This window comes from Fringilla coelebs (assembly GCF_963513975.1).
Source record: "Fringilla coelebs genome assembly, chromosome: 1".
In the NCBI taxonomy this organism is placed as follows: Eukaryota; Metazoa; Chordata; class Aves; order Passeriformes; family Fringillidae; genus Fringilla; species Fringilla coelebs.
The window spans coordinates 143,079,589-143,107,402 of NC_140028.1; the positions used below are offsets into that span (position 1 = coordinate 143,079,589).

The following is a 27,814-nucleotide window of genomic DNA, read 5'->3' on the forward strand; positions in this document are numbered from 1 at the left end:
CTTCTGTAGAACAGCCTCCGTTTCTCAGGGCTGTTATCCCGCAGACTTGGAGTCCTTTGTGTTTCTCTTGGTGTCAGGCCGGGGAGGGCAAACAGCCGAGGTGACAAAACAGACCCACGGCCGGTCCACGTCTGGTCAGAAGGTTGTGCCCCATCCAGAAGCCGCTGATCTGGCCTTGATCATCCATACATTCCTGGCTCCAGCCTCTGGGTTACTGCTGCTCCTTTTGTGGCCCTTTTTTAATTTAGTTTTTGGAACACAGCTATATACCCTGCAAGAGAAATTCCAGACTTCCTGTTCAACAATTCAGTTCAAGATCTGCCTGGACTTTGCTCTACTTGCTCACCACGGTGCCTGGGGGTCCCTGGCAGCCCACACTGGAGCAGAGTTGGCAGCAGCTAAGGGCAGGCAGAGCCTGCAAGGGTTGGAGTGGCATTGTAGAGCTTGTAAGATCTTTGTGTTCCAGCCCCTCCCCAGCTGAATGCAAGCAAGCTGCTTCACTCCAGTTTTCCACAGTTTCATACTCAGAGCCATGTGTGCCTCAGATACTTAGCACAGGTTGGTATCACACCAGTAAACAGAGAAGGAAAGAGCTGTGGTGACAGAAAATTCAAGTCTTTTCTGGCCACTAGCACATATTGTGGCCATTTTTGTGCAGTTCAAAGTGTATTCAAACAGAAAGGTGAGGGATTAGGAAGGCAGTCTTATATTATCTGTGTCTTAGAAGATGAAATAAAATTTTGGCAATAAAAGAGCATCATGACAAAATGTGTTTGAACTTATTTAAAACTCTACTAGAAACTACTCCTTTAAATTTTCTTAGACTTTGAGAGAACTTAATTTCAGTATTTATCCAGGACTCTTAGGTGGAGATGATTGTACTGCATACCTGGGTACCTCTGAAAGAATGCATCTAAATACTGTAATATGAATAGCCCTTAGATTTTTAAAGAAAATATTTGATGGTACATTTGATAGATGAGAAATTAGTGTGAATCTGTCCCAAATGTAAATTTAAGGCTTGTTACAGCTTTACTCTTTAGAGCTCAGACATAACTTTTCACAGCAGCTCCTTCAATGTTCATTTCAAGTTTTAAAGTGTTTTGTGTAAAGATGGTTCTCTTTTTCAATTCAGAACTTTTGCCAGCCTTTTGATTTCCATTCTCCAATATTCTGTGTCATTACTAATTGCTCTTTTAAGTTTGTTGCCACTAAAGCTTTAATGTTGAAAAACTTAAGTAAAAAGACTATTTGCTTTCTTAAGGCATCCTTTTTTTATCCTACTCATTTGTCAAGTTCAAGTGTTAACTGTAGCAGTAGGGAGGATTTCAAACACTTCCTTTCCATCAAATGCAGGTAGTTCTGTGAGAGTTAATCCTGCAGACATGCTCCTGTATCTGTGCTGAATTTCCAGTGAAACAGAATTGTGTTCCTTTCTGAGCAGCAAGACAGTTCAACATGCAAATATGGTGTCATTTTAATGATGATACTACATTACTGTTTTCATAAGAAATGCATTTAGTAGTTTCTCCATAACAAGCAGCAGTGACCCTTCCAATTTTCCTTAAGCGAGAAAAAATAGAAAATCTGGCCTTCTCTTCTTACTTTATATTTACATCAGATTTGCACTTAAAAATTATTCACTAGTATTGCATTTTATAACCAGGATGTGGAGGTTCTTATTTTAGCAACTGCTTGGCTTAGTTATAAATAGCAGTAGTGGATGTTTGGGGCCTGAACTGCTGAACTCCATAGGTAACCTGTTGTCAGAACCTATTATCGTTTCAGTTTTTGCTGGGCATGAATTAAAGATTTGTTACTGTCAGAATGAATAGTGCTTAAAGGCAGTACCTGGGGCCAGCCAAGCACAAGGGCTGCTAAACTTGTTCACATGGAATAACAAGGTCTCTAAACAAAGGGCATCTGGAAGAGCAAAGATGCCAATCACTTGAAGGATTAATGAAAGACCTGTATTGTGGGCAAGGAGGTCTTGGGGTGAGAATTTTTCTTTATTGAATATTGGGGACTTGATAAGGATTAGATAAGAGTGGTGCTGGAAAGGTGAAGGAAGGGAGGAGAGAGACAGTAAGGAGGGGTAACTGGGGCAAGTGAAATGAATGAGAGAAGGGAGGGTGTGGGAGCAGGTGAGAAGGAAAAAAACCAAGTTAAATGGAAGAAGGCCCAGGATTAAAAGTGAAACAGCCTCATGGATGTGCTAAGGTTCAGAGGGTCCCTGCTGCTTCAGTGTGCCCCTTTGGCTGTGGGGTGTTTTCTGTTTGTTGATGTTTTCTTTTCTTTGCCTCTGCTTCTTGGGGCTCCTTTCCTTTTTCCTTGGTGAGAGAACTGCCGTGCTCAAAACAGAACATCACCCTTGAGGCCAGTCTGTGCTGAAATGTGCTGTGCCCACCTTGCTACAGCTAAGGTGTTGGGGTCTGGATGTCTGGACTTGATGGTGCACCCGCCCCTTCTAACAGTTAATTTCAGAGTCAAGATCCAGTTTTACCCAAAGTAAAACACTTCTGCCATAAAGAAAGCTATTCTCACTTCTCTTTTTGTTTTTAAAGTGCTGCTGTCTTGAAAAAAGAAGTACAAAGAAAACTTCTGATAAGTATTTAAATATTTCCAGTAGTCCCAGTAGTAGTGTCATATTTAGTTGGAAAACTAATATAAGTGTTCCTACTCTGTGTTTTCAACTTCTCAGGTATTCTTTCTGTTTAATAATCTTGTAAAACGTAAGAATTTTTATATTAATTTTGAAAATTTTGTGTTAATAGGCAAACTTTGGACCAGAAGTATGAAGGTTGCTTACAATATACTACACAAATTAGGCACAAAACAAGAACCAATGGTACGACCTGGAGACAGGGTGAGTATCTCAATGATTATTTGTAATAGTTCAAATCCAGTATTGACAAAGAGAGAATGAGGTATTTGGGGGGCTCAGAGAAAATTAGTGAAGTGAAATAATGGGGTGTGGGACAGGGTGCTGAAATCTGCTGTTTCCTCCCTAAGACTGATCATCCAGACAGATGTTTTGAACTGCATATTTTAAGTAACCTGAGCTGGTACCCCCTGAACTTGAAGTTGTGGCAACATCAACAATAAACATTCCCACGGAAAGTGATTTTTGGACACTGAACAACAGTCTGTTTAGCAAAAGCTTGCTTATGGAGCCTAGAGGTGTCATGTGGATAAAAAACTGACTTACTAATGACTTTGTAGTTGTTGAGATGGTAGAAACAAGAGAAGCATTGTGGAGGACAAAGACAAGCAAAGTCAGCACATTTTGGCAGCTAGCTGAATAAATAAATGACACTCCCTGTTAACAGAGAGAATATTTCCATTCCTGGTTCTGACTCTGATGCAGCTACTGCTAGAGGCTGAATCTAAGTAGATGGATAAAGCCCACAGAGAGCAAGAGTTGCAGAGGTGGCACTTGAAGATGTTAAATGAAGACAAGGATGTCCTATGGTTTTGCTAACAATGTACTTACAAACCTCCCCCTTTGCCAAGGCTGTCTTAGCCTGCTGCTCATTTTCTCTGCCAGAGCGTGCATAGAAAATTCCACAGGTCCCATTCCAGTTTGGATCTAAGCCATGGAATGGATATTCCAGGACAAATTTGTCAGAAATGCAAATTTTAGTCCTGCCCTAGTGCTTAGAGTTGTGAGTGTCGGATTAAGTCTCCCCCTCCGGTGTCTGATAGCAATTCTCAAGCTGTTGGTTCACTTGATCCTCTTGTGCCACATGTGAGAAACATGTCTGCTTGCATTACATGTCTTAGGGCTTCAAAAATGAAAGCATGCATTAATGCTTACCAGAAGGAAAAAAAAGAGGAAAAAACCCAAAAGTGGAAGTCCTTCCTGTGTTTCTTTTTGAAATAAATCATAAAGAAATTAACTAAAGGATCTCTAGATCCTTAATCTAAATTGCTTCCTACAATGGCATTCAGCCAGGACTAAGATCTGAAGACTCTTTTACTTGACTTACAAGTGTGTCTCTAACACAGCAGAAGCAGCAAGTTATTGAAGTGTACACATCAAAACAGTCCACCCAGAAATCTCCCAAAGAATAAAGTTCACCTAGAGGCAATGTGCATCTCTCCTTATTTACTGTGTGCTGCCTGCCCATCTTTGTAGTCATTTTCTGCAGCAGTCACTGGCATCTCCTAACGTTAAGAAAGGATTTGTGGATAGTTCAGGCTGAAAACTGGAAGTTTAGCTAGCACAGGACATGTAAGGAACAAATTGCAGCTCATCTAAAATAAGTCAGCCTAGATTAGAGTGAAACAAATGTTTGTAGCCGAGTGCTGAAAGCATATGCTTTGTGTTGTAAAAACATCTTGCCTGGCATCCCTGTGTAACAGGAATGTGATCATTTGAGGCAACTTCACATTGAAGATGAGGTGTTACAGCACTTCTGATGCTCTAGGCTGTGATTCTGGCTGTTACACCCCTGTTGTAATAACAAAAAAGCTTTCTGACCTCTTTGAAGGTGACTTTATTCTACGTAATGTGTGTTGTGTGATAACACTTAAAGGCAGTTTTAAATACTAGATGAAATACAGGCATATATTTCTGGTCTTTTCCAAATGAGAATGTATTTGTTTCCTTATTTTGATATATATAGAATAGTTTATATTTTCCCTTTAAAAACAACTTCTGTCAATACAATCTGTTTTCCATTACCTCACCTTTTATGTTCTTTGTCTGAGCCAAAAAGTAAATGAACGTGCCTGCATCTCCTTCCTTGTTTCTGGTATTATACGTGGCAAAGTCCATTTGCCTTCTATAGTAACTTCAGAAATTTAACCTTGCATCACCCCAGACAGCTGCCTGGAAATTAATCTTGCTCTCTGAAATATCTACTAGCTAACCAGATTCTCATCTGCTAATATACACTGTATGATTTTGTTCCCTCAGCCCTTTCTGCTTTTACACACATTATTTATTTATTTATTTGGTACAAGTCTGTAAGTGATTAATGTTTTTTGGAGAGGAAGTTAATGCCTCATTCCCACTGGACTTCAGTGAGATTTTTTTCACCTCTGTCAGCTCCTTTTCAAAGATTCCCAGCCAAACCTTCACTGCCTTTATGTAAGCAAAGACCAATGCAAAACCTAAGAACCCTCAAAGTATATTTTGGGATCTTTCAGATGTTTGCTGGGCTCAGCAATCTCTACCATCCCCCCCATGCACCTGGCAAAATCCCTGTATTTCCATTTGCATATAGTAAGCTCTGCACAGCCATCTCCAGCACTTGGATTGTTTAATGTGCAAGTATCCAGATAAAGTAGCAATGAAGAATTATGAGGTTAAAGTCTTCAGCCTAAAAACCAGAGATATTTTGGACCCACTTGGACAAGGTTGGTTAGATTTCTTCTTGTTTGAAGAAATCAAGTTGATGTGTGAAGGTGTCTACCTCTGAAGCCATGTGAAAATTCTGGGAATGCTTACAATCTCCAGTTACTGAACCTTGGAGCACACATGGAAACATCATGATTTTACTTCAACAAAACTTCAGTGGATGTTGAAGCAGTCAAAACTCAAGAGCTGCTAAGTAGTTTCAGCAAATGGCAAGAACTGTGATAATACAGCCTTGTCCTGTGTGTGAGCCCAGGGGAAAGGGGTTTGGAATCATTTGCCATGCCTTTGCATGCCACTGCAGTTGAGTGTGCAGGAGTTACCAGCTGTGTTACAGCTGTTTAGGACGTGAGCTGAGAATGCCCATCTGACTGAACTGAAATAAAACACAGAGAGGATCCAGCCACTGAGGCCATTCACCAGCGAGGGCAGCCCTGTTCCTGCCCTTGCAGGGAGAGCTGGGGGCTCTCTGAAGTGGCTGGATCCTCAGCAAGGCTGTGACCCCTCCCTTCTGCTTTCCCTTTGCCTGCGGAGAGTCTCAGGCACTGTCCTGCCTTAGGCAGGGCCTGCAGGGGTTAAGCTGCACAGCTCAGAACCTGCTGAGCATTCTGGTGATCTGTGATTGGTTTTGGCACTCTTTTATCTAAATAATTCCCCAGCCCTAGCCCTGAAGCTGTTAAGTTCAACAAATCCACACCTAGGCTGGCATGTGATATGGCCAGCTCTGGGTGTGACGTTTGCTTCTAGATACCAGGTTTTGTGTGTACACAGCACACAGAAACTTTACACTGGGACAACAGGACAGTCCTGGAACAAAACTGTTGTATGGGGCAAAGTGCAGTGAAACAAAACAGCGTGTAAATGATTGGCATAATGACATCCTAAGTCTGGATAATTTGATTTGGTCACATGTACACTTCGGTTTCAGTAACTTCAAGCAAATTATTGCATGAGAATCTAAAATCCTTCTAATTCCATTTACTGAGGTTATTTAACACTGGTAAAGCAATCAGTTAATTCAGATGAAAGGTGTTGTCAATGTAGGAAACAATGCAGCATGAAAATATTTAACTACATCCTAAGTGAAAATATTCATTAAAAGAATATTTATCAGAATAAATTCTTTCTGATTCCTCATTCATCTGTTATTAGGCATTTGAATAGCTGTCTTAGAAGTGCTCTAGTATCATCTGCATCCAAAAGGAAGCCTGGAAACTCCAATTACCATGATCTGACACCTAGGATAAAACATTTTTAATGTAAATTTCTCTCTTTCAGGTAACCCTGGTGTTTCCTAACAATGATCCTGCTGCTTTCATGGTGGCATTTTATGGCTGCCTGCTTGCAGAAGTTGTCCCCGTCCCTATTGAAGTGCCACTTACAAGAAAGGTAGGGCAATCAGTTTCTGCTTTTTACTCCATTTTAGCATTTACATCAGAATAAATCACAACTGAACATAGCTTTTGAGTACATTTTTGTGGTTAGCTGGCTCTGTATATGAGGATACCAAGATAGTGCTCTGTGGTGAATTATATATAGTTCCTTCTGTTTTGTGATAGAAAATCTGAAGATGTGCTTGCAGTTTCAGCAAATGCAGGTCTGCATGGAAAATGAGAGGAAAATTTTTCAAGAGAACAGCTCTGCCAGTCATAGATGGATTACCTTTGTTGCCTTTTAAAGCCTTCTGGTGTTGGCCACTGACAAAGAATCATTGGCAACAACTGCTGATTTTCCACCTGTCCCTGCAACCCAAGCTATGCTATAATGCCACTGATGTGTGTGTGCTACTTCAAAGCTGTTATGGAAATGCTTTCTCCTGTGTCTATATGTGCATATGTGTCCCAAAGCTTCTGTCACCATGGTCACCTCTGCCAAGGGTGGCACTTGAACAAATTCAGCTCAGGAGTTCTTGCCACAGAGCATACATTCATAGAGAAAACTGAGCACTGCTGATCAAAAGCATTTCACATCCAGTCTTGGTTCAAAGGTACAACCACATATCCCAGAGAAGTGTTAGGAGACAGCTAGAGCAGTTCCAGCTGGAAGGAGTGTCTGGGGGCAGTGAGGGGTGGGCTGAACCACAGCTGGATCACTTAGATCCTGCAGGATCTGAGGATGTAGGCCTTGAAGGCAGCAAAGTGTATTTATTAATTACAAGGGTTGGTTTTGCTCATATCCCCTTAATCCCGATGTCTGGCTGCCCCCCCTTGTATAATTGCTCTTTTATTAGCTAGCACTGATAATGCCTTACTTTAATTATTTGGTCTTGAATTATCCACACAAAGAGTGTTCTCTAATCTTTACAAGTTTTCTTTTTAAAGTGAATTGTTTTGGAAAATGTTGACTGAAGCCATGAGATGCCAAGCAAAGGCCTGCTTTGGTCACATTTTCAATATTTCAATTGTCAAGGGCTTTTCTTTGAAATGTTCCAGTGTTAGAGTACTCTAGAACAGAAGCTCAGATCTTTGTTTCATGGACAGGAACCCTCCCTTTCATATGAAAGCCATGGAAACAAGATTGTAAGTCCTCACAAAGCCTTTGCAGTTTGGACATCTCACACAACCAATTAACAGCTCAAAATATCTGGAGATTCCTTCCTGAATGAACCTGCTTGAGCCTTTCTCCCCTCTGGGAAGCTGAATTGACCTCAGCATTTCTCCATTTCAATCACACATGTCCCTCTGGTGGGCTCCTGCCTGCCATGGTGAAACCAGAAGGTGGCAGGGAGAGAAGGAGTGGGAGCAGGAGCAGGGGGCATTTGTTAAACTGGTGAAGGAGGAGAGAGAGATGGAGGGAGGGAGTGGATCATTCAGCAAGAGACCGTGATCCAGCTGAGCAGACTAGAGAGCCAGGGGGCAGAAGGAAGGAGCAAGGGAAAGAGGAGACAGGATGTGCCCCAGCTTAAACTGTGTGAGGCTGGAGGAAAGATGCAGGAGAGCTGGAAAGGCCATGCAAGGGGAGAGGATGGGACTCAAGCACCGTGCCTGCTTTGGGGAGTAGGGTTATGCTGTTTTGTTTGTAAAATGATGCATTTGGGAGCACTGAGAGGTGGACATGGCTGTAGAACAAGGATGGTGATTTCAGTAGAAATGTTTGCATTGGGCTCTCCTTGTGCCTTCACATCTGAGGGCAGTGCATTTAGTCTGAGGCAGTTGCATAACAGTGCATTATTTTGATAAAAACCAGAGATTTTATATGCATCAACAAAATAAGGCCAGCAGAATATGTACATTTTAAGATCTTAGCGTGCTCAAATGGGTAAATCCACATTCATTCCATGAAAAAAAAAGAAACTACATGGTTTTGAGGGTTAAAAAAATCTACTATATCTTTCCCTCTTACTATTCTCTGAGGTCTAATGACATTTTAAAGCACATAGATAGGTGTAAATTTGATTTATTTTGGAACATCTGATACCACATCCACCCTGTAAACTATAAAATCCAGCTGTCCAAGTAAATACTCTGTGTCAAATGAATAACTTACCCTAATTTGGCTGCACCTCTTGGGTGTTTTTTTTAAAATATGTATCTATATATGGATATATAAATATACACTTACACATATGTATATATATATATATATATTTATATAAAGGAATATTTACAGACTCAGACTGTTTATCTTTTGCCACAATGTTTAAATATCAAATTAATAACACAATAACAGAGATGTCAGTTAAAAAAGCAACATGATCCATACTCTATAAATAAAGCTATGCAATCTCACAGCATATACTATTTCAAATATCTTTGCATTTGTTTATATGGAAAGGCAACTGGAGTGGAAACAATGAGATGAAAATCGTGTTCTGAGTAGTCCCAGAAGGAATACCTCTGCCTGGTCAAATGGCAGTGGATTGCTTCTGGCATCCGTGGGAAGATGTCATTCCTGTCATCACACAATGGCCTAGACTGTTATTTTATGCTTTCCCATTATTTGTTCTCTGTTCTGCATGCTTCAGTACATTCTGGACATCTTTTGGGTTGCTTTCTGGAAGACAGAGATGTGAACCAGCAAATAGAGCAGCAATTATATTTCATATTATACTATAGGCTTACAGAATAATAAGCTGATACAGGATGAGCTATTTCAGGTAGTTATATTAGCAGCCATTTTTAATGTTTAAAGTTTGCACTAGCAGCTTTAATACCGTTCTACATTTTCATAAAGAAGAGTGTTTCACAGCTCTGTGCAGAATTTTGTCCCTGGCAATTTAAAGCTGAGCAGTAATTTTTGCAGCCAGGTAGACTTTTGCCTTACAGATTACTCTGCAGACATCTGTACCCTCATGGAAGCAGCTTTTGCTTTACCAGCATATAGGTTTTGTGTGTGTTCTCTTTTTTGTTTTTAGTATAACTGTTATTTTTTTAAGATTTTGATGGGATTTTTTTCCCGGTTCACTATTAGGTGAAGGTCCATCTTGCCTTGCTCTTTGCTTCTGCACCCCACCTTTATGTGGACAGAGTACCTAGAATACCCCCAGGACTTCAGGGGATGTGTGACCTGGCATCTGGGATGGATTGTCTGAACATCCAGCAGCCATGCAGCATTCTCCAGTTTCAATTCCAGAAAGCTTGCTAGTGTTTCGCAAAGAAAAATTGAAAATTGGAATTCCTGCAGCATGGTTTTGGCTCTTTAGATTTGGGACAACCTAAAATTAAGAACCAAAATCCCAAACTCTTCATTCTAAAAGCAACAGCCAGGGGTTCTGCAGTCATTGTAACAGTAGAACAAGCAGAATTTTTATTTCTCCTCCTTTCCCTGAATTTGGTACCATTGCAATGCCTTTATCATCAACACTCCCCAAAATTGTTAGAGCTAATCCTCATCCCTTCATTTATAGGCTCTGTTCTCTCAGAATGGTGTCCCTCTCTCAAAATTTGCTTATGTTTCCCAAACATTAGCAAACAATGTGTCCTGTGCAGTATCTCTTCCTTCAGAGCTGCCACCTTTGTAAATCTTGTCTGAAGCTGGAGTGTTACAAACCCTTTCATTGCAGGTGGGATATGATGTGAGTTGCAAACTATGTCATAGAATGTGCTGTCAAAGTAAATTAAATGGGAGGTCCAACATGTTGAAACAGTGATTTACTATGTCCCTCATGAAAAGATTTTAAAACAAGGTTTTGATTTCCTTTTCTTTATATTTTTTAGGTCAATGTTTTTTTCCATTTGATCGGCGCCGTGAAAAATATTATTATTCTGCTCTGATACAGTCAGGGGAGCTAATCAGTTTTAATCTAAAAATAACATTTTTGTCCTCCAAGCACATTCACAGTTATGTTCAGTCACATGCTGTGAACATAGGAAGAAATCTATCCCTCATAGATCTTCATGGCCTTCTTATCATAGGCTGAATTTGTAGCAGGGTGTGTGTGACATGAAAGCATGTAAAAATTAATTTCTCACTCAAAATGCTATTTCCTAGCCTATTAGATTTAATGCTATGTGTGCTTCCAGCAGGCATTTCTGTACTTTTCCAGATGCTGGCTGTCACAGTATGATTGGAAGAATTGTGTATTGTCATAGGAAATCTGGAGAGACCCACTCCAGGACACTTGAGGTTTTTTTAAAGGATGCTTCATACAGAATAAAAACTGGTTTTGAGGAGCTCTTTTTATTAAATCCTGAAAAGTTATGAAAGCTTTAACAGTAGCCAGGGAGATATATCTCTTCCAAGACAGTGAAATTGTCCCAGTCATATCTTTCTTTAAAAGAAGTATTCTAGTCTGAAGGAAATACACCTTGACATCTTTCCCAGTGTTTCAGGGCTCGAGATAAAATGAGCTTTGCTTTCTCTCAGCTTTACTCATTGTAGGACTGTAGTGTGCCAGAAACACTGGAGCTCTACATGCTTTGGAACAGCTTTTGACAGTGCATCTCTTTCTCCCCTGCATTTAAAATATCTACAAAATGTTTCATATATTCCTTTCAGTGGTATAATCTCCCAGTCCCTCCAAAGAATGCGAGTTCCCAGCTGAGCCCCTGGTACAAACTGCTGGGCCCTGCAAGCCCTGTGCCTGCCTATTCCTCTTCCTACCCTTCAGCAGTGGAGCACCAAGAAGTCCTTGCTCAGTTTGCCCCAGTGGATCTTAGATCCTTCCAAGTCTCTGTTTCCTTATTATATTTTCAAGTTTAGGAAATGATAATTTCCTGGAGAGAATATCTTATTTCATGCAGTGTCCAGTGCCAAAAATAACCATTGTCTTGCTTTTCTTAAGATTTTTGGATGTTAAGATGCTCATAGTTGCAGATTTCACATGCAAATTGCAGGCAGATATCAAAGCTGTTGTCTGAGGAGACAGTTAATTTCTTCATCTTAAAGCTGGGTATGAAGATTGTGTCTGCACTGTGTTTAATTTTTACTAAGGTCTTTGTGTTTTTAAAAAAATGAGATTTCCTTGATGCCTCTTTTGGCTCAGAACTGGTGATGCTTGGCCTTTACATCTGATCATTGCCCTGTTTGTTCTTTACCAGCAAATTTTTGTTAGGGTAAGGGCACTGGAGCTCAAATAAGCATTGTAACAGAAAACAAGATTAGTTCAGTCTGTGATGCTCCACCACATAATTCTCATTTTGAAAGCAGTCTGGGATTTGCAAGTGAACAGAAGTAACCTTTATCAGGCCAACCTTTGCACAGGCTGTCTCTTCCTTCCTTATTAGATAAGGACATGCACTCTCACTCACGGAGACAGGATCATAACTGTTTTCTTTCACACAGATACTCTCACAGAGCATTAGAGAAATGACATTAACAGCATGCTGAAATGCAACCACACGTGGGATTTTTTTATCCTGACAATGAATTATCACTCTGCAGCAGGAAGAAGACAGTTTGCCTCCAAGTCCTAGTGAAAGCCTTTAGGGAGCCTTTAATAAAAGTCTTTAGAGAACTTTGAATGGCTGCCTACAGCAGAGAGGGTTTCTGGGTTGCTTCATCTGAAAGATTGATCTCTTTAGGTGTGTGCAGACACAGTCTAAAGCTATGCACACCTCAATTTTCATACCCCAGCAAGTGCTGTGCCTTCAAGAAATGTAAAGTGATAGTTCCAAAGTCAGCAATTGGTCTCCAACTTCATGCTACAATACCTCAGCTCTGTGTTTTGCCTTCTACCTGAACTACATGTTACTTCAGACTGTGAATTGTGGAGGATTTGACAATGAGCATCTCTGGCAAGTCTCTCCCTGTCTGCAGTTGGGACTGCACTCACGTGGCCTCCACCAGCTCCCTGAGGTTTCTTCTACACCCACAACATTCAGCAAAATAAAGTGTTTATGGCAAGGGGGGGGTTGCCAAGTAGCAGATAACCAAAATAGCAAGTAACACTTCTGACAAACCAGTGTGTCCTGGAAATCTATTCCTTCACAGGTAGAAGATTGATTTTACTTAGAGGGGAAGAGGGTGTGGGGGTTTTGGCAGAATATTATTTGGTTGTGTCTCCTTGCAGCTTTCAAAGTAGTTTTCACCATTGCAACCATTCATTTCACATTGCTCAAAAGGCAGACCAATAGTTTGTCTGTCAAATCTGTAATAATCATTGCCCTTAAAGTCAGTAGCCATTTTTGTGGCCCACAGGTAAACTTTGACAGCCTCAGGCAAAGGATTGCACTTTTAGCTCAAACTTCAGTTTTCAAACACAAGTTTTGCCCGAGGTCCTCACTGTTCTGGGCCTGTCATGCTGAGGTATGAGGAGCAGCAAAGACTTGTGTTTACATGGTTGAGTGTGTAAGGAACATTCTGGTGTGCCTGTGGGGTGTAAAAAGGTTTCAGATCTTCCCCCTCCTGGCTGTCAGTCCAGTATCCCAACACCACTTGGGTAGCTAGAAACAAGTTCTTCTGTGGGACACCAGTCATCACAGAAGAACCTATATGGGGCAAGGGATGTCAACCCCTTCTTCATGTCTCTGTTCTCTGTAGTAGTTCTAGATTTTGGGTCAGGATGGAACCACTGGAAGCAGGCAGAAGGTGAGGATAACTAGTTATGAGGAGTGAGAGATGAGACTGAAGGTGGAATTGATGGACACCAAGTCACTGGGTTCATACTGCAAAATCCTCAAGTGGAGCTCATTGAGAAGAGTGTCTTTCACAGCACCTCTGCTTCAGCATCTTGATTTGCCTTTGTCTTGCAAGGCAGGATTTATTGTGGCCACCAAAGCTTGGTGAGGGATTTGAGTCTGTGAAACACACTGCCCATGCCTGGTGAAAGTCTTCCAATCTCCTGTGGCATGTTGCATCTCATGGTTGTTCAGACATGTTTTCCTTACAATTAAAAGAATATCTGCTCAGAAAAGAATAGGGTGAAGATTTTAATGCTGTTTGAGGTGGGCTGTCCTGATGTAAAGCAGTGTGCTGTTACAAACTGTTACATGTGCACAGATTGTATTAAGAAATCGATGTATGTGTGTGAACTGCTACAAATGACTGATTAATATTTATGTGGACATCCTCTAAGGCACTCGGTATGGCACCAAAGGAAAGTGCAGTCATTCTTTCTTGTGTTATCTAAAAACCTCTACACTGTAAATACTTTTCTGCTGTGTTCTTTTGCTGGGAGAAGATTTTGACCGGTGATTTCTTAGCTGATGCATCCCCCAGGGCCATGGTGTGCTGATGCTTGAGGATCCACACTTTCTACTGGATTCCTTATGTTAGATTTCTTAATGGAATTCTTAGGTTAGTTTCTGTTTACCAAGTTCAGCATTAAATGGAATTTCATTGCTTGAGAATTGGCATTTTCTTGATATAGTGGTGAAACAATTTGTAGCAGTCTTTTATAGGATATACACATTGTAATTTAAAATTGAGATCAATGCCATTGCTGCATTCAATTATAAAATTTATATGCCATTTTTAAATGGTAGTTAGAAATTCATACATATATTAGATTAAATTTAATGGGAAATTGTGAGCAATGGTAGTATGAATCTGATATTTTAAGGAACTCATGACCTCCCTTTATAGATGATAAGAGTAGCAGGTCTCAGAAGCTGTGTTGAGTGGTGTTCTCCATGGAACACTCCAGCCTTCCTCTTCATGCCATTCCTTCTGAGGGACCCTCAGGAGAGCCACCCCTCCTGCACTGTTCAGGCACCCACATTTCCTTCCTCTGAGCAGACTCCAAGAGTGGAGACAAGTCTCATCCTCATGTGGAACCAGGATTAGATCTTGCTAAGTGCTTGGCCCATAGGTTTGACAGCAGAGGTGGAGCAGCTGACATGAGAGTCAGTGAGGACAGTAATTAATGCTGGGCAAAGCCCATTAAGTCCTGGAAGCCCCACTGGTGCAGGTGTGGTGGGGCCAACAACATGCTCCCCAAAGTTGTTCATGCAGACTCCAGTATTATTCTCTGTTGCTCAAAGAATAGTCTCATTGTCTGGTTTTATATGGGCAAAGCTTAAGTTTAAAAAGCCTTTCTGAAAAAATGCCTTTTCATTTTTTTCCTGGTTTTATAAGCATTCTGGCTATAGTAAGCAAAAGCAAATACAATCATTCTGGATAGGAGGAGTTATATAGCATAGACTTTGACAGAGCAGTTAATTATCTCACATTTCTTGCTCAGCTATCAAAGTTCTGATAATTGCTGCCATGTACGTATTTTGAGGTGGTATGGAAAAATAAGCTTTTGCTTTTCCTCTGTTCTCATTGCTGCTCCATTTTAGATGGTTTTATTTGACTACATAAAAATTGCATTAAGAATTAGTCAGTTAGGCTCTGGGGCTTTCTTTCCATCATACAATTTTGCTTTGAATAAATCAATACATTAAGGCAACTTTCCTATATTTCTGGTTGTTTCCATTGTTGAGTGTGCTCTATGGTTGATTTGAAAGATGTTTTAATTTGATCTTTTGAGTCTCTTTAGGCGGTTTTCAGTAGAATAATTCTGTGAAGAAAGGGTCAGTATTTCAATGTGCATTTACATGTAGGGCTTTGCTCAGTTGAAGAGCTTGTTGGAGACATGTAAAGTTCATTAAAGAGTAATGACAAGACACTATACATAAAGCAGGTGTAATGCTGTAGGAGCACAGCATCTCCTCAAGAACAACTATGGCCTAGACTGGGAAATCATTACATGACTTCTTAATCTCACTGCTACTATTCCCTTGATGCAAGTAAAATGTAATGAGCTTACTCTAATGGGCACTTGACTGTATGTGGTGCTCCTGAAATGTGCCTGCAACTACTCAATGAAATGGTTATTGACAAATCAGGTTAGATCAGCATAAAGAGGGAAGCCCTCACCACTGTGCACCCATCATAACATCTTAATGGTTGAAAGCTTTCTCCAGGTGGAAGCAGCTGTAATCCATATTATTTCCTAGAATTGTCACAAAATCACAGAATGGTTGAGGTTGGCAGAAATGTGTGGAGGTGACCTAGTCCATCTTCCCTGCTCAAACAGGGTGCCCAGGACTATATCTACAGTAGCTTTTGGATATCTCCAAGTATGGAAACTCTACAACCTCCGTGGGTGCTTTGTGCCAGTCACCCTCCCAGTAAAAAGGCATTTCCTGACTGTCAGAGGGAACCTCCTCTGTTTTGGTTTGTGTCCATTGCCTCTGGTCCTGTCTCTGGGCAAAGTAAGGAATGAACCAGGCTCCATCTCCTGCACAGCCTCCCTTCAGGTGTTTGTACACAGCAATTGGGTCCCTTCCTACTGCTGACTCTGCAGTAGCTCTGTGTGTACCTGGAAGCCCAGAAGGTGCCAGCCCTGGGGATGTGCCCCCCTGTGCTGAGGGGGAGGATGCCCTCCCTCAGCCTGCTGGCGATGCTTTGCCTTGCACAGCTCAGGATGCCATTTGCCTTCCCCGTGCCAGGGCACATTGCTGGTTCACACTCAGCCTGCTGCCCGCCAGGACCCCCAGGTTCTTCACAAAATGCTGCTCTCCAGACCATTCTGGCACAGGGCTTTGTTCCTCCATAGGTGCAGGACTTTGACTTTGCCTTTGGTGAACTTTATGAGGGCCCTGTCTGCCAGTTTCTCCAGGGATCCCTCTGGATGGAACAACCCTCTGTCAGACCAGGCATTCCCCCCAGCCACTTGGCATTTCTGCAAGAGCAGATGCCCTCTGATGGCTTCCACTGTCTTTATGATTTATGCTGCTACAGACAAGAGGATACCTAGCTTGTGGAATTCCTTTGTCAATGTACAGATGAGTTTTGATAGTCACCTAAAAGGAAATCAATTTAAAGGAAAGGGACCTCATGATAATTTTCCTCTCAAGATAATGTGCCCAAGAACAACAGTGCTTTCAGCCTGTAATCATGTCTAATCAATTCTGTATTTTGTCATCTCTTAGGATGCAGGAAGTCAACAAATAGGCTTTTTGCTTGGAAGCTGTGGAGTTACTGTGGCCTTGACCAGCGATGCATGCCATAAAGGACTGCCTAAAAGCCCCACAGGGGAGATACCACAGTTTAAAGGTAATCTAGCCCTACTTTATCATGGCTCTCACTGGTCATTTACTGCAACAACCCACTCTTGTTTAGTGGTTGTGGGTGAGGGTCAGGCTGTGATTAAACCCTGGCCACAGGAGCAGCTGGGCTGCTGGGACACTGCTGTCCTGGTGTGTCACTGTGGCAGGGATGGCTGTGCCAGCCTCATGGATGGAGAACTGCACCAGTGCTCCCAGTCCAGTTCTCTGCTGGCTCTCTCAGCCAGGCTGCTGAGACCATCTGTGGCCACAAAAATTCAACCAACTGCCCTTACTGTAGTAGATGAGAAGTGTTCATAGGATTCACTCCTTCAGGGGAGTGTAGGGACAGTAACTTGTGATGGGGGAGTTAATGAAACTGCTGGGGCCAATAGCAGCTTAAACTGCCCAGCCATTCCCTCAGGGGACTGCCTAAAACACCTCAGGAGCTGTGTTAAAAAAGCAGGTCTGCAAAATCTTCTTTCCCATACTATGCTGAATTTCAAAGGAAGCAATGTTTAGGTAATGGTGACACAGACTTTTCAAGAATAAAACAATGCCAGGGAAGGCTTTTGTCTCGTCTTATCCAGCAGAAGCTCAATGAAAGTTGGCTTTTCTTTGTACCTCAGGCTGGCCAAAGCTGCTGTGGTTTGTCACTGAGTCTAAACACCTCTCCAAGCCACCTCGTGACTGGTTCCCACACATCAAGGATGCCAACAATGACACAGCTTACATTGAGGTGAGTTAATGAAGATGCATCTTCTCCTCAAATCATTACATATGGCACTCTGGATTAGGTAAACATCATTATTCATTCAGTAGTCACAGAAGCAAAGCACATCCTGCTTTAGCTTGTTAATAAGTAATGTTTTTTTAATAAATTCGACCAATACTGATTTCAGAAAAGTCAATGGAATGTTAAATTGTATTCTGGGTGTTTCCAACATTAACATTTTTATGTGGCTGCTGCAGTGTTATATTACATTTGCCTTGAGCAATCTTGGTTCTGTTCAGTGTGGGCTTGCCCACTAGCCTTGAATGGATAGATGACAAGGTTCACAGTGAAGCTTCAGTTCTCATATCACAACCTTCAGACCCTTTGAAAAAGAAAGAATTTCTTGTTCAAATGCTTGCCTGTCACTTACTGCTTTATGAGTCACATTCCCAACAGCAGAACAGCATCAGGAAGGGAAAGTTAGCAATGCTGTTGAATTTAATTTTCCTCTTTTTTTTCCCCATCGTTTTCTTCCCCTTCTGCATAGACTCAAAAGCTTTGAATTCAGTGGTGGTAAAATTGAATTTAAATTATTCTTCAAAGGGACTAAGTGCAAGTGAATGGACCAAAGGTGTTTCCTGTCATTGTGCAGTCAGGACACTGGGCTAGAGAAGCAGAGATGTTTTCACTCTCAATCTTGCTGATTATCTTCATCATGGAGAAAGATAGATTATCTTCATCATGGAGAAAGATAAATGTTTAATTTATGATCTGCCCCTGATGGTTCTCAGACACTTACATAAAGTTACAAAAATTATTTCAATAATCACCAATGGCCTCCCACCTCTTTTCTGCTGCTCTTTCATGAGTCTCACATTCTCCTGATCAAAGAGCTTGTGTCTTTCAGGCTGTAAACATATAGATTATTATCACAGCACCCAGCTAGGATTCTGCAGTCAGCTCTTATCACATGCCTTATAAGATGCAGAAGGGAGAAGCTGGGGTTTAGTGGTTGGCCTAGAAAATCTAACATGTAAGCACTGAACAGACTGAACTAGGTTATTCTCTGCTACATCTAGCCAGTCCATTAGTCACTGACATGATCAGAATTGTTAGAGTTATGTTCTCATAATCCCTGTTTTCAAAAAACACATGGATTTCAGATACCAAACCTGGGAATCTTGAGTCAAAAGAGAAAACCTAGCTAAAAAAAAAATAAATTGCCTTTTAACAAAGAAATGTCTCCAAAACTCCCCAGTACTGCTGCCTTCTTAAAATAGAGTCATTAGATGTGTCCATCATTCACCTGCAGAGGAAAGACTTTAAACATAGCTATTAAATAATGGAATTATGACAGTTCTTTCACACTGACTGTCCCTGCTTATTTCTTTTTAGTACAAAACATGTAAAGATGGAAGTGTGCTTGGGGTAACTGTGACAAGGATTGCACTGCTGACACACTGCCAAGCTCTGACCCAGGCATGTGGATACACAGAAGGTATGGAGTATGCTCATCATCCTTAAAACATGTGTACATCATCACTGTACATCATCCTTAAAATCAAGTGGGGATTGTCATTTATTTTTCATCATTCTCCTCTGTTACATTTTACACAGTTCGGTGCCAAAGGCTTCTAGATTTAAAAACATGATTTTTTTTTTCATTTGTTTCAGGAAATATGTTCATGTTTAAAATATCTATAGGAGAGGTACAAATAATGTCTTAACCAATATAAATCCTGCAGTGGAGATTTACTTTGAAAGTTAACCTTTGAGGCCCTCAGTCATGTTATACTGAAGCTTCCTTCCTTTGAGTGGGTTTGCCTTGGGTCAATGCCATGTTCTAAAAAATAAATTCTGCTTTGTTTTTGTTGGACAGCTGAAACAATTGTGAATGTACTAGATTTCAAGAAGGATGTTGGTTTATGGCATGGAATTCTTACAGTAAGTATGCTGTTTTATTCTCTCTCAGTATTTGAAAATAAACTAACCTAATATGCTTAGTGCTGTCACAAACTGGGATGTCCTACAGTTTTTTCTAATACAATTTTTTCTGCTTTGAAAGCAAAATAAATGTCATTTAAAGCCACAGTCTTCTCCTAGTGCATTTACCCGTAATGAGCATGCTAAAGATGTCAGTGTATTTTTATGTATCATGCCAAGTACTGTAATCCCATTCCTATCATGTTATCCAACCAATATGTGATTTTGAGATCAAACCTTATAGCAGAAACAAATCAGATTAGTGCTTTCCTCTGTAAGGATATGATCCAGTGGCACAGTTCTATTGCCCCTGACTAGCTTCCCTGTCAAAACTCCCACCAACAGATGGTTTTGCTAACATTAGGTATCCCCAATACTTTAAGTTGCAATAATTTTCTACTTGATGTTGGAATGTCTTCCTCAATTGACATGGGAGACAATTGACGTATTTTGAAGGTTTGTTTCTTAAGGTGCTGTTGCAATCAGGGATTGACAAATTGTTTACTATTCACTGATCATTTTAAGAACAGATGTCAAGTCTTGAAGGGTCATTGTTTGGGGGTCTCATGACTTTGGGGGTCCCCAGCATTCCCAGTGATCTGATCTGTTTTTCCCATGCAGTGTTACTCTGTTCTCACTATCAAAGTGAAATAATAACATTTCTGAAGCAGAAATGATTAGGCTTAACACCCATAAGTATCTCATATTAAAAAACCATCTTTATCACTGGTTGAAAGCAAATGTCTAATAGAGCTGTTCTGTGCCTTCCTTTGCTATTAATCTTGTTCTGAACTTCATTTTTTTCAGTACTTGCCTGTTTTCCTGTACCTATGCTTGTGCCAGACTAAAAGGATAACTATCTTTTGCAGCTCTCCAAGTGTTTAGATGACTAATCCACTGGGACACTTAACCTTTCTTAAACCTAGGTTTTCCAAAACAAATACTGTATTCAACCTAAGCTGCTATGAGGGAAAGTGTGTTGCCCTGAGGAGATATTTCTAAATGCTAACAGAAGTAAAGCAGCAGCTCATTTACAGGATGTGTGTTTAACACTGGGAAATCACTGATGCATTGATGGGCTCAGACTGAGAGATCAGCTTTGGGTTTGTCATTGGTTTCACTCAGCTGCGTTTTCTAAACTTCCTGGAACTTTTCATGACCTTGTTGAAAATACTGGAATTAACTCACCTGGAGAGAGACTAAAACCTCCTTCATTAATTTTCTTTTAGAATGAATTGATTTCTGCTTAGTCTAGGATTTCAATTTCTTTGTCTCTTGTCTTTTAAATAATTTGTGCTCCACTACCATTGGTAGCTTTTAGTCTTCCCAGAGATGGATTTTCATAGATAGATGTCTTGCTGCTTTTGTCCTTTTTAGTACAGTGTTCATATATTTAGCAGATTATCAGGCTTAGAGATAATATTTAACTACATAGCAAACATGTGGACATTCTTCACCCAATTTTTTTAAATTTTTTTCTATTTAGAGTAAACCTTTTTGAGTATGAATAGAAAGAAAATGGGTTTTTTCAGTACTGCATAAAAGTTACCATCTGATTAGTATAAATCCTTAATCCTTAACTAAAACATTGGAAAATGGGTGTCTGTTCTATCTTAATGTTGGTAGCTAGATAGGAAAAGATGAATGCCACAACAGAGTGATTTGCATAGATGCCCCTGCCCATAACACAATATGAATAGTTGCCACAATTTTTGTATCAAACCCTTTTATCTTTTTGATTTCAGAGTGTCATGAACATGATGCATGTCATCAGCATTCCATACTCCTTAATGAAAGTGAATCCTCTGTCATGGATACAAAAAGTCTGTCAATACAAAGGTAAGGAACAAGAATATAAAAAGTTTGCTTGATAGTCAAAATCAAAAGTGCAAATTGATAACACAGCTGCCTTTTCTATGGTGTGTTAGTAATTTTCTCATTGTTGTTGCAGCAAAAGTTGCCTGTGTGAAGTCCAGAGACATGCACTGGGCGTTGGTGGCACATCGGGACCAGAGGGACATCAACCTCTCCTCGCTGCGGATGCTGATCGTGGCTGATGGTGCAAACCCATGTAAGCTCTGCTGCTCCAGTGCAGGGCAGAGCAGGAAGGGGTTTCTTCTCTCTTGCACTTAGAGCTTCAATCTTCACCCCTCTTAGCTAAAATATTTTCAAAATGTGCAGTTTGTCTAGTACAAACAGTGGGACATTTATGGAAACAGTAATCTATCTAGGATTTTTTTCAGAGTATATTGTTTTTTAGCTCATCCTGAAACAAACTTGATATTCCATATAACATAAGTTGCAGTAAATCTAGTTTTGTTTAACATCACAGTCATGTATAAAGACTGAACATATAAAAGTTGAAGCAATGGAGACTTTAAGCTATAGAAAGGATCAGAACATTTCCTCTGAATGACAGCTCTCAGCTGCAGAAGTAACTGAGAATTTTAGGGGAATACTTAAGCTACTCTAGAGAAACACATCTGAATCACTTCATGGCAATTAACAGCATGAGCTGTTTCTCTGTATTATTTAAGATACCAGCACAGAGGTGTTCTGCTTGTTTGTAGTAGTTTGGAATCTATGAGTTAAATCCTAAATTTCCCTCATCCGAAAAGAGAACACTGCAATGAAATTGATGCTGTAAATCTAGCAGTAATGGCTTTTCTGTGTAAGCATAATGTAAAGATTTCATGTTTAAAAATTAGTCTTTATTCCCTCTACACATATACACAACTGTTTATACATACATACATATATATATGTAGTTGTAGCAGCTATGATGTATTTCCCAGTGGACAAGGATCCTTTTTTAATTATTTTTCCTGAAAAGCCTATATATTAAACAGTAAATTTGCACTTTGAATAGCATCACTTCAGAAATCGAATTATTCTTCTCTCTGAATATTTTTTTTTCTTTACCCCAGGGTCCATTTCTTCCTGTGATGCATTTCTCAATGTCTTCCAAAGTAAAGGTCTAAGGCAGGAGGTCATTTGTCCCTGTGCTAGTTCACCAGAAGCTCTCACTGTGGCTATTCGAAGGTATGTGTTAGACCAGTGAAAATAGACCCACTTAATGTGTATATCTGGTAAGTTGAGAAAAAATAATTAAATATGAATCTGCATATTTAAGTTCTATATGATATGCACAGTTTGCAATGTGTTTATGTCCAAGGAAGACATACAAGAAGAATTTTTAGAGTAATGATTTAGCTTCAGAATGCTTTATGGCTCCCATTGCTGTAATTTTATCTCATTTTAAATTAAATAAGTTGAAATGCAAAAGGAAATTCTGTAAATAAAAATGTAAAAATGCCACAGTAAGCATAAAATTAATTAAAATGAGAGAATTAAAGGGAATTGCCATTGAGGAAAACCATATTCTTAAGTACTCTGTTTAGAGAGAGTTATGACCTTCTACAGGCTGCTTTTGGCTGACAGGCACTTTTTAACCATTCACAGACTCTCAGTAATCATCTGGAAATCTCTTTGAGTCTGAGGGATTTGTGACTAGAAATAAAATAGATAAATTCCACTAAAACTGCTAAATGCTGCCAGAACTGTTAAGTGTTATGTATATACAATCACAGTGTTGTTCAGCTTGGAAAAGACCTTTAAGATCATTGAATGCAGCCACTAACCCAGCACTGCAAAGCCTGCACTAAACTGTGTCCCTGAGTGCCACTTCCACACATCTTCTAAATACCCAAGGATGGTGTTTCAGCCTCTTCCCTGAGCAGCCTGTTCCAATCCTTCATGACCCTCTGGGTGAAGAAATTTTTCCTAAAATCCAATCTAAACCTCCCCTGGCACAACTTGAGGCCATTTCCTCTTGTTCTGTCACTTGCTGGGAGAAAAGACCCATCTGGCTACAGCCCCCTTTCAGGCTACAACCTTCCTTATCACTTAGGGAGTGATGAGGTCCCCTCTGAGCCTTTCCTCCAGGCTGAGCTCCCCAGCACCCTCAAGCTCTCATGAGACTTTACTCCAGCAGCAGTATCCTGTCAGGAGGGCTGTAGCACAGAGTCAATGGTGTAAGTATTGTCTGTTTTGGCAGAGTTTTCCAAAATTGTAATTGAACAGTAAGCACTTTGTTTTTAAGTTCATGTTTCTGCAGCCAATTATAATTGCTTCATGTTAGAACATGCAATATAAACGTGTAAAGCACTAAAGTAGCATTAAGTAAAATACTTCCTGCCACAAATTCCTAAATACACAGTCCAAGTGAAATTTAACTTGATTTTCAATTAGCTTTCCAACAGAACATTTACAGGAGGAAGGACATGAGGCCAAGAGTGTGGTTGATTTTCAGCCACCTCATTATTAGTTTAGACCATCTGAAAGCAATCCATCAGGGACTTACCCTGCCCAGGTTAGTTGTCTTTCTGTGACCTACAGGATTTCAGAGAGCCCTTCATTCAGCTCCACCTGCCTGCTCTCAGCTTTATACAAGAAGTACCAAGTGTCCTTCCCTTTGATGGGCTTCCCTGCCACTGGCTGTGCAGGCCTTTGCTTCCTTGGAATAAACTCTTGCCTGTAAATTTAGAGAGGAACTGAATGTGCAGCAGACATCTCTTGTGCTGAGCACTGAGCAGGTTTTTAATTTCCTGGGCTGACCCTGGAAAATTTGGCTCAAATCACAGGTTAGGAAGTGGGAAAACTTCATAATGGCATGACTGGTGTGCCCTTTCTAGACACAAGCTCTGTGCCTGTAGCTCTCTGAAGCACTAAAAATTCATTTCCAAATTAACTAGCATTGAGACTTTACAAAAAAAAAAAATATTAGCACATAGCATTGTGGATAATTTAAAATAAAAAAATAGGCATTTTATCTTCAGTGCGTGACTGTGTAATTACAGAGCAGTTCTTACTGCAGTGAGTGTTGCAGAACACATCTCCTTTTATTTGAACTCTGTTTAATGGTAGGATAATACTAGATGAACTTGGGAGATGTAGTATTTTTCATTTTGCTCAAGCCATCTCCACTGACAGTAAAGTCATTATCATGCAATTTCCAAAGAGTTACTGCTGAAGTATGCATTAAAATGACTCCCTGCAGAGCAGAGATCCAGAGAGCTCCCTGTTAATGCTCTGACTCTTTCAAAATCTATGGTGTATTTTTACTGAACTTCCTACAAGGAGGAGTAACAAAATCAGTTCTCTGTTGAAATAACCTTATAGTTTAGAAAAAGACAGTAATAGGCTAGAGGTGCTTCAGCTGAATCACAAACCCTAATATTCAAAGGAATGTGTCATGCAAATAATTCATATTATTCCCCTTTGGTTTACTGCATATTAAATTCTCTTAAGTTTGCAAAAGTTTGAGGGCAGGGGTTTTTTCCCTTTTAAATGGCTGGCAAAAAGCAGTGGTCAAATAGATTGTATTATCTGGAAATGGTAGGAGGTGCTGCTCTCAAAATGCTTTGTGTGATTAGTGGTGCAAGAAAATGGATGTGATGAAAGTCCAGATGGCGTCTGCTTCTGGAAGACTGTGAGAAGCCTGCAGGAGACCTTTCTTCCCATGAGCACAAAATGAGTGTTTTGGGGAGCAGGGATGAGGGAAAGTTGATCAATAATGTCAGTGAAAGTTCCTTTTACATGATGGGAGTGTTATTTATCACAGGTGCTTGTTTACTAGTGCCATTTGTTATGCTCTAATGCAATTTCAAGCACGCTCACATCCTTCTTTGTTGACAATGTCACTTGAGAAATATGGCTTGTAAAACCTATTAATTGAAATTTATAGAGCCCATCAGGGCAAAGCTTACATGAGCAGGACTGGCTGAGGCCCATCTAGTATTTCAAGCACATTAGAGGAGAAATGTCACATCAAAGGACATTATCTGTTAAAAAATAGTTGTGTTGTGATGGAGTACTTGGGAAAAATGCAGAATTGTGAGCTAAATATTGGCTGTTTTATCCATCCTGAAAAGAGCTGGAGTCTGCTCTTCATGGATGCATAATCTGAACTCAAATCAGCAGCATGTCACCTTCCAGTTTTGCATTTTAAAATACAGGACAGTGTGAGAGTCCTTCCAGACATGAAAAGCTCTGACACATTCCCCTGCCTTGGTAACTTGCATACGTCAACACTCATTTACTCAAGCCACACTCTCCATAGGTATAACTGTATCCACTGGTGCAGCAGGTGGTTTTGTACTGAAAGAAGCTGACAGGCATCTTGTGCTGATGCTGTGGAATTTTACAGCAATGAATCCAAGCAAACTGAGGCGGTGCCAAGAGGCTGCATCCACATTTTGACCATGACTGATGAAGGTGTAATTTGTTTTAATTTTCATGTGGTAAATTAGAATAGGAAGGATTCAATTATATGCATGAAAATGAAGATGGTGAAGTCCTCGTCTTCCATAGATACTTGATAGTAAATCTATGCCAGGTTGCCTCAAAATAGATAAGATATAGATTTTATCAAGTTATTTACTGATCAGTTCCAAATATTTGTAGTGCAGTTTCCTTCCACATCGTCTGCATCATCTTTCAGTATTTTAAAAATTAGGTAACAGCTCTTTACTTGGGTGGTAAGGCAATCTTTATAAATTTTTCTGAAAATTAAATACAGGCTGTTTTGGGTAAATGTTAGGGGTTACTCACATCTCAGCAGCCCCATATATGTGGGTGGGTAGTGAATAAAAGATGTAATTACTCAGAAATGACTGAAAACCAGGATTTTATTGGGCCTAACAGGGGATGCAGGAAGGAGGAATTTTAAACCTTTGAAACAGAGGAGTGTTTGCAATAGTAGTCCATTAAGTACAAGGAAATGTTTCCACCTGCCTGATGGTGCACTGATGCTCTAACCCGTGCTCGTAGGCCGACAGATGACAGCAACCAGCCGCCGGGGAGAGGAGTTCTGTCCATGCATGGGCTCACCTACGGGGTGATTCGAGTGGACTCTGAAGAAAAGCTGTCCGTCCTGACTGTCCAGGATGTTGGCTTAGTGATGCCAGGAGGTGAGGAACTTCCTTTGAAACTTATTATGATCCATCAGTTTAAGTAATTGGCAGTAGAAAGTTGCAGCTGAGCGTAATTTGTTGCTGGACTACAAGCTTTGGGACTATAAGCTCCTTGAAAACATTTTAGTCCAAAGGAATTACCTTACAAACTTCATGGTTTGGAAATCCCAAGATTTCTTGTTTGCATTTACCTCAGTCTATCTGTGCTTGCATTAGGAACATGTATTAAATAACCTGCCACCACATCTGTTCCTAGGCTCTGAGGTGTTGGTAGAGAAAATAAGGAAGTTAAAGTACTGTGGCTATAAATATCCTTAAGTCCAACCAGGACAAAAGGTTTCAGTAGGGAAAATTTTCATAGCCTATGCTAAGGATCAATAAAATTGCTATCTGAAAGCTTGCAGAATGTTTTTCCAAAGGTCTTGTGCTATCACCCAGCTACTAGATAGAGGAGGTATGACTGAAAAGTTCATGTTGATAAATTCAAACTGAAACCAGTGCTTCTGAAGAGGAAGATAACGCTTTTCATAAGGCAGCTGCATTTTAAATAAGATGCCATGGACGCTAGAAAAGGCTAATACTGTATTTTTTTTGTAAGAGAATGTTTGTTATGGACCAAAGCAATAAAACATAAGGATGCATCTTACAAATTTTCTGTTGAACATTTTAAAATAAAGGAAGACAGGATTGGTTGTGGTTTAATAGTTATCATACAAGATATTTTAATAGATGTGCCATCGTGCACTTCATATTATGTTCTGATAAATTAATGAAAGTACACACTCCTGTTTATCCTGAGTGAAAGATTTTGTACCCTTGTAGTTAAAAGATGTGCTGATTCCTTTCTACTTTCCCTGATCATCATTTCCCTGATCTCTGCAATTACAAATTCTACCAGTGCTGTACTCCAACTCCAAAGACGATAGCTAAAGCAGCATTCCTGATTCTTGTTCAAATGGTTGACATAAAATAGTGCCTTTCTCAGAGCAGTGCTGAGAAATCCCTCCTGTTTAGCTCCTGCTGTCTCTGCAGGCCTGTAAGACCAGACAGAGGAGTCTGATCTCTGATAGGTTCTCAGTAAAACAACCCTATGAGTCTGCTGGAATATCTTGGTCTTTCATATGGTGCTGCTACTTTCTGAAAGGTAGATTTCCTGGTTGTCTGCCTCCCTGGCTGTGTAGTAATTATCAAGGGCTCCATTAGGGTATTTCATTTTGCACTGACTGAGCCAGATCTGGTTTTCAGTGTGCAAAGCTGGGAACACAATCACATTTCACAGCAATATTACAGATGAACTGCAGTTTCAGAAAGCAAGGTAAATGGGTGTTGTTATCAATGTAAAGACTGAGTTTACGTAAATATCCTT

The 27,814-nt window shown here is 40.3% G+C and overlaps 1 protein-coding gene across 6 annotated transcripts in view; it reads left to right on the plus strand.

Annotated features, from left to right (window-relative positions):
- DIP2C (disco interacting protein 2 homolog C) overlaps window positions 1–27,814 on the plus strand; it is a 309,487-nt gene that overhangs the window by 212,104 nt on the left and 69,569 nt on the right. For all 6 annotated transcript variants that reach the window (XM_084220016.1, XM_084220018.1, XM_084220017.1 and 3 more), the window contains 10 exons: window positions 2,775–2,866; window positions 6,641–6,751; window positions 16,663–16,786; window positions 17,406–17,515; window positions 18,887–18,989; window positions 19,371–19,435; window positions 21,220–21,313; window positions 21,426–21,545; window positions 22,402–22,516; window positions 26,306–26,445. In XM_084220016.1, the coding sequence (XP_084076142.1) occupies window positions 2,775–2,866; window positions 6,641–6,751; window positions 16,663–16,786; window positions 17,406–17,515; window positions 18,887–18,989; window positions 19,371–19,435; window positions 21,220–21,313; window positions 21,426–21,545; window positions 22,402–22,516; window positions 26,306–26,445 (1,074 nt within the window). The remainder of the gene's footprint in view (window positions 1–2,774; window positions 2,867–6,640; window positions 6,752–16,662; window positions 16,787–17,405; window positions 17,516–18,886; window positions 18,990–19,370; window positions 19,436–21,219; window positions 21,314–21,425; window positions 21,546–22,401; window positions 22,517–26,305; window positions 26,446–27,814) is intronic.